Source organism: Pteropus medius, unplaced genomic scaffold (genome assembly GCF_902729225.1).
Source record: "Pteropus medius unplaced genomic scaffold, Ma_sr-lr_union100, whole genome shotgun sequence".
NCBI lineage: Eukaryota > Metazoa > Chordata > Mammalia > Chiroptera > Pteropodidae > Pteropus > Pteropus medius.
In genome coordinates this window covers 19,087,675-19,107,005 of record NW_024350319.1, presented here as the reverse complement: position 1 = coordinate 19,107,005, position 19,331 = coordinate 19,087,675, and the positions used below count along the sequence as shown (strand labels likewise).

General features: G+C 33.0%; 1 protein-coding gene across 1 annotated transcript in view; it reads right to left on the bottom strand.

Moving 5' to 3' along the window:
- The window catches only part of PKN2 (protein kinase N2), a 130,729-nt gene that overhangs the window by 47,877 nt on the left and 63,521 nt on the right, over window positions 1–19,331 (bottom strand). Inside the window, exons 4-8 of the mRNA XM_039838750.1 lie at window positions 16,511–16,628; window positions 15,469–15,614; window positions 15,173–15,386; window positions 4,141–4,326; window positions 2,722–2,831 (exon numbers count right to left, since the gene is read on the bottom strand). Of these exons, the coding sequence (XP_039694684.1) occupies window positions 2,722–2,831; window positions 4,141–4,326; window positions 15,173–15,386; window positions 15,469–15,614; window positions 16,511–16,628 (774 nt within the window). The remainder of the gene's footprint in view (window positions 1–2,721; window positions 2,832–4,140; window positions 4,327–15,172; window positions 15,387–15,468; window positions 15,615–16,510; window positions 16,629–19,331) is intronic.

Sequence of the window (19,331 nt, the reverse complement as noted above, 5' to 3'; positions counted from 1 at the left end):
TTAAAGACAGTTATCAAGTCTTTGTTAAATCTCTTCTATAATAGACTGAAAATCCCATGTTCCTCAATTGTTCCATATGTACCAGGGTTTTCATCATCTCATCATTCCAGCATTCTTTGTTGAATAACATTTTATAATGCTTATCTGAACCAACTTAGTTTTTTTTATTTTCTCTTTGGCAAACCTTTCTCCTCCTACCCTTGGGACACTACTTAAGATTTGATTGTTAGACTTTTGTTTCCTTTATAAACTCTTTCCCATTAGGGGTTAGTAACTCTTTATTAGCTTTTATAGTACATGGTGCTTATTTCTGTCAGATTATTTACCACAGGTAAATCAGATGATGTCAATTCCCCTATTAAAAGCCCTTCAATTGTTTTCTAATTCACAGCCTATAAAGACTCTAGCACTCTGTCACCTATCTATATTTGCTCTCTTACTTCACACTGATCTTCGTTCGGTCTCACGATTTTTATTCTTACAAGATATCAAATTCTCTCCTACCTCTGGGAGTTCCGTCTGCTGGGAACACTCTCCCTGGATGTTTGCAAGGATGGCAACTTTTCACCCATCAGGTTTCAGGTCAAATGTAGCCTTCTCAAAGAGACTTTCTCTAATTAGTCTAAAGTAGCCCCCTACCCCCAATTTAATAATACCACCTTATTTACTTCCTCCACTGCATTTATAGATTTTTAAAAACTTTACTATCTACTTTACTTCATTAGAATATAAGGTCCATAAGTACAGGGACTTGAACTATTTCGATTAATCATCACCAGCATCTAGAATGATGCTGAGTACAGAACAAAAAAATGAATGATTATTAAGCTTAAGAATTCAATTACAGCAATGAACATATATTATCTCTATAAACCTAGAATCTAGTAAAAGGCTTGGCACATATAAAATGTTCATTGAATATTTGTGAAATAAATAGATTGACTTTATCCACTTGGATGGCATTCACTGCACAACCTCTAATCAGATGACCTCCAAATCCACTTATCCAGCCCTAATCTCTACTTCCACATCTTTACTTCACTGCTAAAAAAGCTCCTCCAACGCAGATCTTTGCTGACTTCTGAGGCATCATTTTCCTCAAAAACTATAAATTCCTTCCTCTGTATTCATATCCAATTAGTTACTAATTTTTCCTTCATATCTCACATATATCTCTTTCTATTCCTACTGCCACATTTTATTTCAAGCTCTCATTCTCTTACAGCTGTAGTACTGGCATGGCCTCCTGTCAATTTATATGCCTTTAGTCTCTCCTTTCTCAAATTCATTCTTCATAAAAATTCAAAGAACAATTTTTCCATTATGTCTCCTCATACCCAATACCAACCAGTATAAACACCTTAGCCTAGCATTCGAAGTCCTCAATATCATTTAAACTGAAATCATCAAAATAAAGCTATGTTTAAGGTGGATTCATACCCAATTTCAGATGTAATGCTAAAAAGTCTGTAAGAATCAGATATATACTGAAAAGCACTTTAAGTATAAATTCCTTGAGAAACCTTGCATATGTTGTTTGTTGCTCCTCTTACTATGTGGAAGTGCCTGGAATATAGCAGGTATCAATGAATATTTGTTGATTAAGTAAATGAATAATTTCATTATAACTTTTCATGAATAAATGAATGACCCTAAATCAGAGAATGGATGCTAAGACAAAAGTAGTGTTCTGTGAAGATCAGTTTGGTTCTCAGACATATGGAGAATAGCTAGTAAATTACTTTAGTAAAAAATAGCGAACACTAATCGAGTTCGTACCATGAGTCTCAGATTTTTACATGGATTTAATTCTCACAAATCTCAGTGAGGTAGACACCATTAAAGATTAGAAAACTGGTATAAGAGGTTAAGGGTTTTGCTTAAGTACATACAACATTTAAGTGGCAGACACAGTATTTGAACCAAGAAAAGCAATGTTGAGGGCCTGATTACAATGCTGACTGTGAGGCTAGAAAAAATAATTGGAAAAATATTTTACAAGCAGAGGCTAGAGTAGCAATCACCACCTCATATCATCATTAAGCATCATAAATGTGCTTTCATTAATACATATAATCTTAAAAATGACACATATACCATCATTCTGAATACTAAATGATAAAGCTTATCTTTCTTTTTAAATAAAATTATGATTAAATTTTAATATTTTCTTACCATACTCAATGGATGTATTAAAATCTAAAAACAATTATTTATCATCATGGATTGAAATCTAATGTGGTCCAAGTTAATTTCCATGGCTACACACTGCTTTCTAGCCATTCACATTATTCATAAAAGCCATTGAGACACATGGAGAGCTGGATGACCGATCATAATAGCTTATTTCAAATCCAGCTTTGATAATATAACCTACAAATGGTGAGCCAGAAGAATCACCTTAGTGGTTAGAGAGTGTATTATTCAAATAAACAAATATATATCAACATTAGATCTCACCTGGTTGTTGATCTTTCAGGTTAATACAAACTACACATTTTCAAATCACTGCACAAATAAAGCTAAGTACAGCAATATGATATTCACCTCTATCTTAAGGTAGATACATTTATGTATAAGTTATCAGGTGAAAAATAACAAAAATACTAGGTTCTTCTATTATGTTAAAATAAAACTTCTCAAAGTCTTATAAAGCAAAATTTACATTCAAAATGAACTATAAATATAATAAAAATTCAAGTAGAAAATTTATCGTCTTACCCTGTCTAGTTCCAGTGTAAACTTCTGATCCCATGACTGATTGGAAATGGGCTTCCAGCTAGTCTGACCAACCACAGTATTATCTAGCTTCAAAACTGCACAGACATCATCTGTAATTACAATTTATAAACTTGCTTAAATATTTTAAAACCTTTAAAACAGAAATACCACTGCTTAATAGCAACAAAACTCTTATAATCCTTTGAAAATGTTTTTTTTTCAATACTGAAGCTTTTGAATATTAAATGGCTAGTTCTATATCTACATATACCGCCACTAGATACTCCTGAATTATTCTGTGTATGACAAAAACAAAAATATTAACTGCTATTTATATCATTTATATTAGAATATAACTGAAAGGACTAACTGGTGACCAGTAGCTGTTTGACACAATGTATCACAATGTATGTTCATGTGTTTGTAGAGCTGCCTCTTGAACCATGAGGGAGTTAGGGGTGCTGACCCCTTGCATAGTCAAAAATCTGCATATAACTTAACTGATAGCCTACTGTTGACCATTAGTCTTACTAATAACAGTCAAATAACACATACTTTGTATGTTATATGTTTTATATACTGCATTCTTATAATAGACTAGAGAAAAGAAAGTATTTTTTAAAAAGTATATTTATAGTACTGTACATATTTACTGATAAGAAGCTGCATAAAAGTAGATCCACGTAGTTCAAATTCATGGTGTTCAAAGGTTAACTGTATATCAATAACAATCACCCAGTTTTCCCCCCTCTATATTTGCTATTTATAAAGTTTATTACCTTAGACAATTTTTATTTTCACATTTTTCCTAAAGTCTATCTACAGGAAAGCACAAACTCACCTTTGTATTCTGAAATGGGCTAAAATGCCATGTGCCTTTCCCTTCAGTTATACATTTATATCACGATTTATAATTACACTTTAGAACGTCTCCTAAGTGCTTCATAAACCTGCTACATTTTACCCTTACCATGTTTACCTGTTCCCCCATTTCAGTCTACTGCTTGGATACTGGGTTTCTATCTTAGTTAACATGTTTGGTCCAGTGGTTAGTTATCAAAAGTTCAATATTAGTTTAGAAGTGTCACTATATCATTAAAAGAATCAAGATGTGACAAGTCCCACTGCCTCTGTTTTAGTTTGGCATAAAGAGTGATGCTCAATATTTCAATCTTCCAAAAGAATTAATGCCGTTTAAGAATTAATTCAGTTTTCTAATATATTTTCAATAAAGTAAATTTTTTTGCTGTTTTTGTTTTCCCGTCACTATAGTTTTTTAAAAAATTAAATTATGGAAATCATAATTTTAAAGTTTTTTGTCCCACTTTGACCCTCCCCATTCTCCTGTCCCCAGTGTTAAGTCTTTTGCATAGACCCTTTAATTTGTTATAAGATTTTTAAAAAATCTGGTTACTGAACTGGACAAGTCATCGGTTTTTAGGAGATTTCGACTACTTCCACTTTTACTTTTGCTCGTTCTGCTCATGAAAGATGATCTGGTTTCACTTGGACTCCAACCAGGTAGTGCAACCGATGTGGCTTTTGACCGTCCAGGGACATTCTCTAGGATATCTTGACAGCCCATAAGACGAACTTCCAGAGTACCTGTTAGCATAAAAAAATATATGAAATAAGAACGTCAATTTTTAATATATATAACTATGTCTTTGTTACTTATTCAGAAACGGGGAAAAAAGATCTGCTAAAATAGTAAAATCTTTTCTCTCAGAGGATCTGTGAGGTAACTATTATCTTTCCTATTTTAGAAATACCTATTGAAAACTCTTAAGACAACGCTATAAGAAATTTTATAGGAAGAATGGCACCTCCGAAAAACTGTAGAGCATAAAACAAGTTACATAAACTTCTTGTGTATCTGAATACTCATTTCTGTAATTATATGGAAGAATTAAAGAATCATGTGGATAGAGCACGTGGGAGGGGAAACATAATTCTAAATAATGCGCCTATTAAAATAAATATACAGAAATGAGAAATCTTACCATGTGAATAACAACTGCATTTAATAGTTATGTAGTTAACATAGAAAGGGACTTTACAGGTTTTTTCCCATAAATAGGTTCCTGTTTTTTTTTTTGAAGATGTAAAATAACATTATCTTTCCATTCTAATAGTTTAGTCAAATAATCATGGGTTGTAATTATCTAAGCACAAAATAACTGCCGTTTCTTTAGACAAATAAATACTAAAAGTGTTCAAATGAAAATGAGAAAATGTGAGTTAGGGCATCTAGAGATATAGCTTTGTCATCATTTAAGCTAGATGTAGTGTATTAGAACTTAAAAATGGTGCTTCAGTATTAAAATTTTAGATATTGCACATGGCAGAACACTTTTGAAGGAGTATTTCCTGGTAAAAGTTGTGCCATTAAATTTAAATGATTAAATTTAATTTTATTTAAAGTTATTAATTATTTAAAAGTAACCAAATGACTTTTAACAGTAAAAGGGACTTGATTGCCTTCAACTCAAACGACTAAAAAAATTTGACAAAATATTTGAAAAAAAGTATTAAAGACATTGGACATCGGACAATGAAGAACAGTGATCCCTAAGAGATGGGAAACAAATGAGATGAACTCTAAAACTGATCCAGCTTACTGCCTTGAGAATATCCAGAACACAGAGCCGGCAGGGTGAATCTCAGGTGAAGCCAAGTGGACTACCTGAGCTAAGGAAACAAAACTGAAACTGAACTGACCAAAGTGGCTAGAGTTCACAGGCAGTGTAGAGGAAAGCAGACAGATGGGCAGAGACAGAACTACTGAGACATATAGAGGGTTCCCTTGATCAAGTATTCAGTCTTGCCCCAGTAGTAGAGAATATTTGCCCTTAGACTAAATGATGCTCTGGTCCTACATAACAAATCTTAAAAGCAATATCCAAAAGATGAAACTGTTTCCAAGTAACTTAACTGTGACCTAGAACAAAGCTCAAGAATATTTACAGGAATATACAAATATTCAGTACCCAACAAACTAAAATTCAAAAGGTCTGGCATTTAATCAGAGATTATCAGCTATATTTGTTTTCTATTGCTGCATTCATTATCAATGACCAGAAATGTAGTGATTTGAAACAATACCCATTTATTATCTTGCAGTTCTGTAGGTCAGAATCTAGACGGGCTGTTCTGTACTCTGCTAAAGATCTCACAAGGCTGACAGCATTGTGTCTCCCAGACAAGACTCTTCTTATCTTGGAAGCTCTGAAGAAGAATCTGCTTCCAAGTTCATTCAGGTTGTTGGCAGAATCCAGTTTCTTGCACACAGGATTGGTGATACTATTTTCTTGCTGGCTAACAACTAGGGGCTGTTTTCAAGTTCTAGAGGCCACCCACCTACATTCCTCCTCACATGGCACATTCATCTTCAAGCCAGCCATGGCACAGAGAATTCTTTTCATGATTCAGGTTTCTCTGACTTCTCCTTTTGCCATTAGTCAGTGAAAATTCTCTCCTTTTAAGGGGCTCATGGAATTATATAAGGCCTACCCTGATAATTGCCCTTTACACACTAACTCAGTCAACTGATTAGAATCCTTAAGCATATAAGCAAAATTCCCTTTCCACATAACATACTATCACAGAGTGATGTTTTATTTTACTCACAGGGGAGGTATTCCAATTTCATTCCTGAAATTCTGCCTATCACACCAGATAAGCAAACAAACAGAAAACTAAGAACTATAATAACAAAAAAGTCAAATGAAAACCAATCCAAAACTGACATAAATGTTAGGATTAACAGATAAAGATATTCACACAGTTATTATATCTATATTCAATCTATTCAAAAAGTTGAGTAAAGTCATGGAAGAAATCAAAAAGACACAAAACGCATTTCTAGAGATGAAAACCACAATACTTGAGATTTAAAAAAAATGACCCTGGATGAGATTGGTAGCAGATTATGGGTTGCAAAAGAAAAGGCTAGTGAACTTGAAGCTATAGCAATAGAAATGATTTTAAAAAAGGGGACAGAAAGACTTGGGGGAAAAATAACAACAGTGCATATGTGAACTATGAGTTTAACTTCAAGTGGCCAAATATATGATGAAGAGTAAAGCGGAGAGGGGACAGAAAATATATTTGAAAGAATAATGGCTGAATATTTTCCAAATTTTTGAAAACAATAAACCCAGGAAGTATCCAAGAAGTTTAACGAACACTAAGCAAAAGAAAAATAGGTAAATTGCACCAAAGCTTATGATAATCAAATTTACCAAAACAAGTGATAAAGAAAAAAATATTAAAAGCAGTCAGAGAAAAAAGACATGTTACAACAAAGATTAGGATGGCAGTGATTTCTCATCAGAAACAATGAAAGCAAGAAAGAAGCAACAGTTTTAAAGAACTGAGAAAAAAGTAAACTGTGAAGCTAGAATTTTAAACGCACTGAAAACATCTTTCAAAATGAAGACTTTTTCAGATATAAAAATGGGTAAAGAATCCATTATCAACAGACTACTATATGATTCAGCCATACCATTCCTAGGTAATTACCCAAGTGAATTGAAATCTATGTTTACACAAAAACTGTACATGAATGTTATTAGCAGCTATGTTTGAAAAAGTACAAAATGAAAACAATCCAAATATCGATCATAGGTAAATATGAAAATGAAATTATGGTATATCCCACATAATTAAGTATTACTAATAAACAGAAGGGAACTATTGATACACAACACAGAACATCAAACTATTCAGAGTCAAAAGGACAGATTACGCCTCTTCCCACACTCACAAAGAAAGTAGTATATACTATGATTCCATTGATATAAAAGTTTACAAAATGCAAACTAATATCTAGTGACAGAAAACAGGTCAGTGATTACCTGGGTCAGTTGTTGGCAAAGAGAGGAAGAGAAGGGCAGGAAAGAGGAATTACATAGACGCACTTGAGGACTCTTTTGGGGGTGGCAAATATAATAATTATCTTGATTGTGATGGTTTCATGATTTTAAATACATGACTTCTCAAATTACACTTTTAAACACGTATTTTATTGCATTTTTCAATTATACCTCAACGAAACTGTTCTGTGGTGGCACAACTATACATATTTCCTAAAATTCATAAACTTATACACTTAAAATGAGTGAATTCTATGGTATGTAAATTATGTCTCAATCAAGTTGCTAAAGTTGAGGTGAAGGAAGCTTCAATCCTATGTTTGGTTAATATATGGAAATCTTATCTAACTGTAAAATGTTAAGGCAGATTAACTATAATGGATTTCGTTTAAAAGAAACGATTTATATTTGTGTGTATGTACGTGTGTGTGTTTTGTTGGTAAATTGGCAAACTTAGCTCATTTCCACTGTAACTGCTCAGCTATCAAAGTCATCCTGGGAAAACAGAAAACATTTGGCTACTACTTCAAACCCTGGAAGCTTATTAAATATTTTATTAATTTCAACTATTAGGAGATGACAATGCTCAACACCTGCTTTCATTAAAAAAAATATCTGGAGGGATTTAAGATGTTTGTTAAGCATCTAGAAGTTTCTTTTATGCGGTAACAATTGTAATTGCACATAATCATATGTTAGAAATAGCTTAAAATATTTTTTACTTTTATAACCTACAATATGAAAAATTTAAAGCAAGCAAATCTAAGAGGTAAATGTTGATATTCATAAGCAGTACCTATGAATTCCATTAGAACAAGTAAATGCATTTTTATTTAACTTTCTTGAAGAACTATTTTATATCCATTTTACTAATTTAGCATTTCGTCTTGCTACAACTGAATAACATTTTGAGACAATCTTTTATAAAAACTAGCAAATATCTCAAAATATGGACCAAAAAGATTCGATTATATCTTATGTCAAAGTAGCAACAAACATGCAAGTTTCAGTATTATAATCATACGACAAAATAAATTAGAGTATAAATGACATAAACCATAAATAATACCATTCAGTGAAAAACTTGTGACAGTAAATGCTCATACTACTTATCCATGATAATCCTTCAGCATGTTTAGTCCTTTATTAATATAAGTACTATTTCTCTTCCTAGTTACCCCATAGTTTAAGGTCCAGTAGAAAATTAAAGAACTTTTTTTTAGAAACAAAATATCTTAAGAATTGTAATATACTTCTTTTAGACTGGAGATTTATCTAACTGAATAAAGTTCACTAAAAGAATGAAGAAAAGGGAAACAGAGAACTGAAAAGAGGTTAAAGGATTGAGGAGAGAAGCAGATCAGAATAGAAAAGGAAAAAATTTCTAGCAGTATCAACTGACTTCCTGAAACATGGCTTTAATTATTTTCTAGAAATAGTGTTAATTTCCAAATATTCGACAAACATTTTAATCAATGAATCATTCAGAAATTCTGGAATATTAATGATGTATTTAGCACTGAACCATAAGATAGTGAAACTTAGATAAGTTATAGTCCCTGCCTTATTATTAAATAATATTTACCAAGCATAGTAGTGCTCCCTTATCCGCAGTTTCGCTTTCCATGGTTTCAGTTACCTGCCAACCTCAGTCTTAAATACATTAAATGAAAAATTCCAGGAATAAAAATTCATAAATCTTAAATTGTGCAATATTCTGAGTCATGTGATGAAATCTTGCACCTTCCTACTTGGGATGTGTCCAAGTAACCCTTATTTTACTTACTGGCCCCAAAGTGCAAGGGTAGTGATGGTGGCAATTCAGATATGCTGTAAACTGCTTCCCCTAACTGAAAAGGTGAAAATTTTCAACTTAAGGAAGAAAACTGCATGCTGAGGTTGCCAAGATCTATAATAAGAACAAATCTATAGGTAAAACTGTGAAAAAAAAAAAAATTTGTGCTAGTTTTGCTGTTTCACCTCAAACTATAAAAGTTATGGCCATAGTGCATGCTAAGTGCTTAGATAAGATGGGAAAGGCACTAACTTTGTGGGCAGAGACATGAACAGAAAACATGTTCCAACTGATGGCACATGTTGTACAAGTATTGAGCCTAAATGAAGACTTCAGAAAGGGATTCCCTGAAATGAGTGGTATCAAGCCACTTACTGCAAGTAAGGAATGGTTATATACATTCAGGAACAGATTTGGAATTTCATCATCTCACATTATATGAAGAAGGGTGAGTATAGTACAATAAGATATTTTGAAAGAGCTAGAAGAGGATGCAGGAGTGAGGGAGAGATACCACATTCACACAACTTTTATTACATTTTATTACAATAACTGTTCTATTTACTAGTAGTTATTGTTGTGAATCTCTTACTGTGCCTAATTTATAAATTAAACTTTATCATAGGTATGTATGTACAGGAAAAAATATAATGTATATAGGATTCAGTTCTACCTGTGGTTTCAGACATCCACTGGGGGTCTTGGAACGTATTCCCCTCAGATAAGGGGAGACTACTGTATATGCTGAATGTATAAAGGGTTCTGTGTTAGGGGCCAGGGTTACATGTAGGTAGATGACAAAGTTTTTGTTCCTCACAGGTCTATATTTCAGTTTTATTTTAAAAAATACATTAAAGGTGGATAATAAGGTAAAGGCATTCAAGAAGCACTATGCACAAACCAGTTTAATTGTGATAAAAGTTTCATGGTAGGAATTACAGAAGATAAAAAAAGAAGATTAAAAAAAAGCTTTAAATAATAAATATTTAAAACATTTTAAATAAAATGAAAGGTTTAGACCAGAGGTTCTCAAGCTTTCTCATTTCACAGTACCCTAGTGTATAAATTTTTTCACTGTTCTCCTAGTCTGAAAAATATACCTCACAGTTCAGTTTCATTGGATATTGTAAAAAATTAATAACTATTTGAAGAAAACATAATATACATAACTTGAAAGAAAAAGTAATCTTATTTCACTTTTAAATAACCACAGTTAATTCCTAAGGGGGATGTGTATATGTGCTAAGCACTGTACAATGGCTCAGACTTTGGAATTAGATTGGAAACTGCCATCCTTATTTCCTATTTCACTATGATTTTTACATGGCATTTCTTATGACAGCAATGAAGGGAAACCCAGCTTCATCAATGAATGACATCACTGAAAGGAATATAGTGCCATCTAATGCTGAAACTGCAACTACCTTGAGCTAGTGTGAGAATGGTGACTGTAGTCAAGCGAAGTAACATTGTATAGTTCAATATGTATACCTGAATCTCTAAAGCAAACGATAAATACACACACACACACACACACACTGGCATAACTAAAAGGCTATATAGGAAATGAAACAGAATAATAGAAGTACAAAAGTCAGGAAAAGATGAACAGAAAAAAGAGCAAACGCTTTTCAAACATCAAGACTGTAGAATTAAATACATGTCAAAAATAACAGTACAAGGAAGGTGCATAAAGGGTACATGGAAATCTCTAGGGTTGCTATGTCAAAAGTTTTCAAATTCTATACATCGAATATGCACAGTTTATGTATACAGATGGCTCTCTGCATCTGGAGGTTATATACAAATACTATATCATTTTATATAAGAGACTTGAGTATCTTTAGAATGTGGTATCTGCAGGGAGTCCTAGAACAAATCCCAAGGATATTGAGGGATGATTATATAAATAACGCTCTTAAAAAAAAAAAAAACACTGTGGACTAATAACTTCAATTAGATTTTCAGGGTAGATAACAAGAAAGGAGCCACCAACATGATATATATAAAATATTTCACTTTAAATAAATAAAAAAACCCCCAACAGATTGAAAATAAAAGGATGGAAAAAATTCACTAGGTTACTTTATGAATGAGGATGGTATGGTTCTACTACTAATAGACAAAGTAAACTACAAGTCGAAGAGTACTTTTAGAAATAAAAGGAAATACTTATAATGATAAAAGAGTAAACTGATTAATAAGACATAACAATAAATGCATATGTTCCCATTTAAAAGTAAAACTAAACAAATCAGGAGGTAAAAGTTAACAGAATTAAAGATGGTTTGCCACTGACCTAACCAATTTGTCACAAGGTTTGATTACTTTAAGGGCCTTTATAAGACCACCTTTTGGAGTTCTATGAAAGTCAAGTTTTTGGAAGAGATCTTGGTGGTTCAAACCAGAGAGACATGATGTGTTTGTGGACAGGGTTTATGGGTGTTGCTTGCTACTTGGAAGACTCTGACTCTTGATGCTTGCCTCACTCTTGTAATTTCTGATATCCATGAAAACTAATGCTTGTTTTTGTGTTTACATATGGTCTCTGCCCCATTCTCACATGTTTGTATATCAATAAACATTTGTTGTTCTCAAAAACAAACAAAAAAAGGAAACAGTGACTAAGCAACCTGTGGGATACCATGAAGAATAAAAAAATACACATTATGAGAGTCTCATAAGGAGAGAAGAGAGAGGAAGTTGCAGAAAGAATATGTGTAGAAACAATGACCAAAATTCTCCAAATTTGATGAAAGACATGGATATACACATGAAGAAGCTCAAAGAATCCAAATAGAATAACCTCAAAAGAGATTATCATTTTGAGACACATTATGATGAAACTGTGAAAAAATAAAGACAAAGGAGAATTTTGAAAGCAGTAAGAGAGAAGCAACTCATCAATAATGAGAAATTCTCAATACGATTAAAAGTCTAGTTTTCATGAGAAGCATAAATGCCAGAAAGAATTGGTATAATATTTTTAACGTGCTGAAAGAAAAAAAACTTGTCAGCCCAAAAATCTGTAAAACTATTCCTCAAATGAAGGAGAAAATAAGATTCCTAGATAAACAAAAGGTAAGAGAATCTGTCCCTAGTAGATCTGCTAAAAGAAGTCATTCGGATTGAAATGAAAGGACACTAGACAGTAACTTAAAGTCAGAAAAAATAACAATAAAACTAGCTTATAAGTAAATATAAAAGCTACGTACTGTATTTTTGATTTGTAACTGTTTCCTTTACGACTTAAAAGACAAATGCATAACAGTAATTATAGTCTATGTTAATGGACACACAAAGTATAAAGACAATCTGTGACAATATAAAGACAGGGAGGCACAGCTCTATAGGAGCAGAATTTTTGTAGGCTATTGAAAATAAGTTGGTATCAATTCAAACAAGGTTGTTATAAATTTAGGATGGTAATTGTAATCAACAGGGTAACCACTAAGAAAATAACTTAAAGATATACAGGAAAAAAAAAAATCCAAGGAGAGAATCAAAAAAGTAAACTAGAAAAATTCAATTGAACACACACAAAAAAGAAGTATCAAAGGAATTCAGGAAAAAAAAAATTAAGACTAATAGAAAACAAATCACAAAATGGCAGAAGTAAGCCTTTTTGTTGTATAATAAAGAATTCCGCTGGTTTTTGTCCCTAGTTCTTGAAAAGCATCTAAACCCTTGTAATTGCCCCAGTGAGAGCAGTGTCTTTGTTATTTATAGTAGGCCCCTCAGATCACATTTAAGTTTATACTAATAAAGTGACTTATGGTGGGTCCCTAGACAGTTTTAGGATAGGGGCACTGGATATACCTGAAAGACCAACCATATGATTAGAGAGAGGGCTGTTGCTTTGAGACACATATCAGCCTGACCTCCTAGCCTTCAGAGAGGGATGAAGGCCTGGAGACTAAATTTCAAACAAGTGGCCGATGATTCATTCAATTAACTCCTATGTAATGAAACCACAATAAAAACTCTAGATACTCATAGTTAAAGTGAGAGTCCTGGTTTGTGACAGCAAACAATGTGCTGAGAGAGTAATGGATGCTGAGGACAAAAAAGCTTCACATTTAGGACCCTCCCAGACCTCTCCCTATTTATCTTTTCTTTTGATTGGTCCTAATTTGTATCCTTTATAAGAAAACTGTAATTGTAAAGATAGAGCTTTCCTGAATACTCTGAGTTGTTCTACAAAATTACTGAGCTTGAGGTGGTAGTGGGAACTCATGAATTTGTATCCAGTTGGTCAGAAGTACAGGTGGTTGAAGGAAACTCCAAGTTTGCAGCATGTGTCTGAAATGAGGACAGTCTTGTGGGAAACTGAGCTATTAACTATGAAATTTGACTTAACTCTGAGCAGTTAGCATCAGAATTGCATTGTACCTTATTAGTAATTACCCTAAACATACATGGATTAACTGTTCAAATAAAAGGCAGAGACTGGTAGAAATGACAAAAAGAAACATGATCCAATTATATGCTATCTAAAAGAGACTTATTTTATATCCAAAGACACAAACAGACTGAAAGTGGAAAGACAGAAAAAGATATTCAACAGAAACAGTCATCAAAAGAGAGCTGGAGAGCTGGAGTATATTAATATGAGACATTTTGATAAAAGAGTCATTCCATCAAGAAGATATAAAAATTATAAACATATATGCACTTAAGAAAGGCTGAAAATATGAAGCAAAAATTTATATAAAAAAGGACAAATAGGCAAATCTACAAAATTTGTTGAAGTTCTCACTACACCACTTTCAATAATAGACCTACTAGGATGGCAATTAGCCCTTTTCCCGTTTGCCCCGAGATAACTCACAGATTATAGCCCTAACCTTACCCCCAAAGTTTGCCATGAAATATCTCACTTTTATTATTATTTTTGCATTGCTCTAGTACATTGATAGTCTTTGGAAACAAATGACATCATTCTATTTTTAGCATTGTCTTTAGTAGTTCAATCGCTGAAAATGTCAAATGTTGGAAAATGTAGCATTCCTACGTGAGATGCACTTTTTTTTCTAAGTGGGAAAAGGGTTAAAAAATGTGTTGGTGAGGAAATTGGAACCTTCATACATTGCTGCCGAGGAATGATGCAGCTGCTGTGGAAAATAGTTTGATGGTTCCTTAAAAATATGAACATAAAATTACCATATGACCTAGTACTCCTAGGTATATATCCAAAATAACTGAAAACAGGTGTTCGAACAAAAAAACCTGTACACAAATGTTCATAGCAACACTATTCACAAGAGTCAAAAGGTGAAATCAGTAACTGATGAATATATAAGCAATATGCTATATACTCATAAAATGGAATATTATTTAGACATAAAAAAGAATATACTACAACAAGAACGAACCCTGAAAACAGTACACTAAATGAAAGAAGCTAGACAGAGACAGCCACAAATTATATAATTTCATTTATAGAAAATATCTAGAATAGACAAATCTATAGAGACAAAAAGCCAATAGTGGTTGCCAGGAACTGAAGGGAAGAGAGAATGGGGAGTACTACTTGATGAGTATAGGTTTTCCTTCTGGGGTAAGGAAAATACTCTGGAACTAAATAGTGGTGATAGTTATACAACACTGTAAATATACCAATGCCTCTGAATTGGATATTTTTAAATGGTTAAAATAATAAATTTTGTTATGTGATCTTCTCACAATATTTTAAAAATCTATGTTTTTTTATTCATTTAAATCACTACCAGATGTAGTCTAAAACACCAAAAATAATCAGGAGATATGTGTAACATACCTGTTAGTGCTGCTGGTTTGGATAGTGTACTATATTGGTTTTGTGTAGATATCATACTTTGGCGTGGACTTAGTGTTGGTGATGCAACAAGGGAAAGCTCCTCAATAATGATACTGCTTTTGGGATGATTCTTGGGAAGTTCATTTAATCTTTGTTCTAATGAATACTTTAAAAGGTCCAATTTTTGACTCGATTCATTAAATCTTGCTTGAGCCTTTAACAGAGAAAATACAATTGTCATTTAAATAACTACAATCTTTGAATAATATATTGTTAAAATTTTTATTTAAAATTACTTCTGAAAGTGCTTTTCTGTCTGTTACTTTTCCTGAGCCAAGTAATTTCATTACATTCTTTGCACCTTCTGCTACTGCAAACTCTATCGTAAAATGATGCCTTAATTCTTCCATCCGAAGTTCAAGAGGACTTATGACAGGTTTTGCTAGAGGAGGAAAAAAAAAAACTTAATTGAACCATTTACTTGACTTTCAAATATGCAGTGATTAAAACTCAAGAAAAAGAAATGAATTCTTACAACGTTAAAACAAAAGTTAGTCCTTAAGGCAATAAACACTGAGGTAATACTTATCATATAATGCTGAGAGCCTTCTTTAAATCAAAACTCAAAGATAAAAATTCAGTAGAAAAAAACATAATGCTTCCTCCTCCTTAATTTTAAACTACTGCTTCTATTACCCCGTGATAGGCCTTTAGGGCTTGGCTGAACCTCTGCGGTGCTCTTATCTTTGGTAATAGGGAGGCCTCAGGTCACCAGTTAAGAACTTTTGGAGACTTGCTGAAACCAGTCGAAACCAAGATCACTGTCTAAATGACCTCCCCCAAAATTTAAAACTCATTATAATATAATCTCCATGCTAAATAACACACCTCCCATCGCCATGACAGTTTGACAATCGCTGACAACTGCTGGGCGAGACCATAAACAACAAAAAAGGAGGGTGGAACCTTGATACCGGAAAAAGCCTCCGCCCCTTCCCTCCTCTCCCCGGAAAAGCCATGAATATGCTTCCTAGCTGTTCACCTAAACCTCCCCTTCATTTTTACTCTTATTTTAGCCACCTCTCCACAGCTAAGGGAGAAGCTGATTTGACAGCTGAGCTCCCGCTTCTCCATTCTCTGGCCATAGAATAAAGCTTGCGCGGTTAATGTTCACTTTCGGTCTCGTAATTGGCTTCGCCACACGGAACTCAAAAAAAACACCGCTTGGGGTCCTCGAAAAGGGGACTTCCGACTTTTGATAACACTAGTTTCTTACATAAAATTTATTTAGCACCATATGCCCATAATAATAATGACAGTTTATTTCTATTCCATCACCATTATCAAAAGCCAGTTCATTGGTCTGGACTGCCTGAAGAATCTGCATTCGTATCACTTCTATTTTTGTCTTGCTGTCCTGGAGTAGCTGCTGAGCTGTGCCATGCAGTTTCCGATCCTATTAAAAATAAGTTTGAAAATGTAAGCAGATAAAGAGAAAAAAGCATTTTCATAGCTTCTAAATAAGATCAATTGATATCAACAGATGAAAAACAGCAGTTAAAAGAACACCGTAACACTATAACATATATACACTTGTAGATACATTTATTTTAAAAACTTATCAAGTGGATTGAGTGATTAAAGAGAAAAACAATTCCATTAGTTAAGACAATTTGGTGAGTCTTATTACTGTTTAAAAATATCCAAATTAACATTTGTAATTTTCTTTCTTTGCTTTACACAAAATACAAAGAATTTTCCTGTACTATGGTCAATAACTCTCAGTCAGAAGCACTGTTTGTGATGGATGCCTCAGTGACTAAGCCTAAAGATTTTAGAAAACCTATTCCTCTTCCATTACATAACAGTTAAATTTTCATGGAGCTTCATATATGGAGGTACATTTTAAAAACAGCTAATCATAGATACTATTTATGTTCCCTTAAATTCTGTTAAAGGAAACAGCATTTGTTAACACTAGTGATGAAAAAGTTCCTTTGAAATTCCTGAATGTCAAAAAAAGTGAGACCTTAATAAAGCTAGAGTGGAAGTTATAAGTGAATAAACTAGTCATCTCTTAAGACTTAAAGGTCTTAAATTAAGTAAAATAATATTACTGTTGTATCTCAGTTTAGTTTCAGTAATAATGAATATTACTGACAGGAACTGTGGTAGGACAATAATGATTCGCCCAAAGATGTCCGTGTCCCAATCCCTGGAACCTAGTGAATATGTTACCTTCCATGGCAAAAGGGAATTGAGTTAGCAGATGGAATTAAGGTTGTTAATCATCCAATCTTAAAATATAGAAATTGTCCTAGATTATCCAGGAAGGCCCAATATAATCACAAGGGTCCCTAAACGTGGAAGAGGAAAGAAGGCAGAAGAGGAGGTCAGAGTGATGTGAGAAATGAACCTGGCGTTGTTGGCTTTGAAGCCAGAGGAAGAGGGCCATATACCAAGGAATGTGGCAGTCTCTAGAAGCTGGAAAGAAAAAGGAAACAAATTCTGCCCTACATCCTCGAGAAGGGAACACAGCCCTGTCAATACCTTGATTTTAGCTCAGTGAGATCCATTTCAGATTTCTCAACTGCAAAGTTGTGAGATAATAAATTTGTGTTGTTTTAAGCCACTAAATTTGTGGTAATTACCACAGCCATAGAAAACTAGGATTTTTTTCCCCAAAAGTTTCATATGAGACAAATAACAGAAGTTAATGCTATCTCTTGCTTAGTTACGTTGGGCGTCAAAGTCTAGTAGGCTTCAATCCACACACACACAAAAAACAATAATAAAAATGAGCATCAAGTTAGAAAGCACTTATTCACAAAAAAGCCAATTTTTGCATATTATTCAAGTATCTCTAAGGCAGTCACCATTAGTTTGGAAATAAAATAGCATACACTCAACCTATATTCTCCAGGAGACTCAAGACTAGAAACTAAGAGACATGTATCAGATGCGCAGCATCATTTCGGTAAGTCAAATATCCACACAGTACTATGACACTGAATAAAGTGCAGCGTGGAGAGAGATGTATGTGGTGGGAGAAATAATATTCCTATTATATAAGGAAAAAAAGTGAGCTAAAATGTATTAAATACCAAAGTAGGTTAATATACAGTGAAGGAAAAAGCAATTAGTAAATTTATGAATTTTTCTTCCATTTCTTTCCTGCTCCCAAGGTCAGTCATTTAAGAGCTTCTAGTCAGATTTTGTTCTTTATTAAATAAGGAATTAGACTCAAATGGTTTACTAAGTCCCCTAAATATTAATTTACACCATGAAGAAGTAGACGTGCGCACACGAACACACACACAATATTTGTTAATTATACTTTATCATTAAGAATATTATCTTGAATTTGGTGTTTATAATTATTATATATGCCTTTATGAATACACCTATTCACCTTCCAAATTTAAAATGAAAATACTTTTTTCTTACTTTGATTCCTCCTCCTATCTAGTATTAGGAACATTAGACAAACTGAAGATATGAAATAACTTTTTTATTTCTTTGAGATCAGATCAGAGTAAGAGAAAAACTTAGTATTCCAAAGCTCCTAATTTAATGGACAGATATGTTTTGCAATTAGATAGACTTGGGCTCAAATCTTTTTTTATATTGGTAAATTTGGGTTGGTTACCTACCTTCTGTAAGCTTTAGGTTCCTTGATGAAATTATGTAAATGGGGATACCACTCTCTAAAACATAAAGCTTTTCTATGTATTAGATAAAACTAAAATTATATTGCTAGCACATTAAAAAGTTCTCTTTTAGAGCAATAGAAATCATGATTATCCTATTTTAATAGTTTAGTGTAAAATAAATATTAAGTAAACGATCTAATACTATAGTTTTCAACTAAGCAACTCATTATTTGTCACTATGTGAAAAGATAGTAGTTTGTCATTTACTTCTTTAGGTATACACCTTTCTTAACTATTTCAACATGCAAGAAAGAGCACTTGTATTTCATTTCAAAAGTAGATGTATTTCCCCACACAGATTTCTGGAAGATATGCACAGATGTCAAAGTATGGTGAAACTGACATTAGATATTACAAGCAATTTACATTTCTACATGTCAGTCTTATACTTCTCAGCATCCAATAAATTTTTACTGCCAGTTTTATATTTTCGGGCATTCATATGA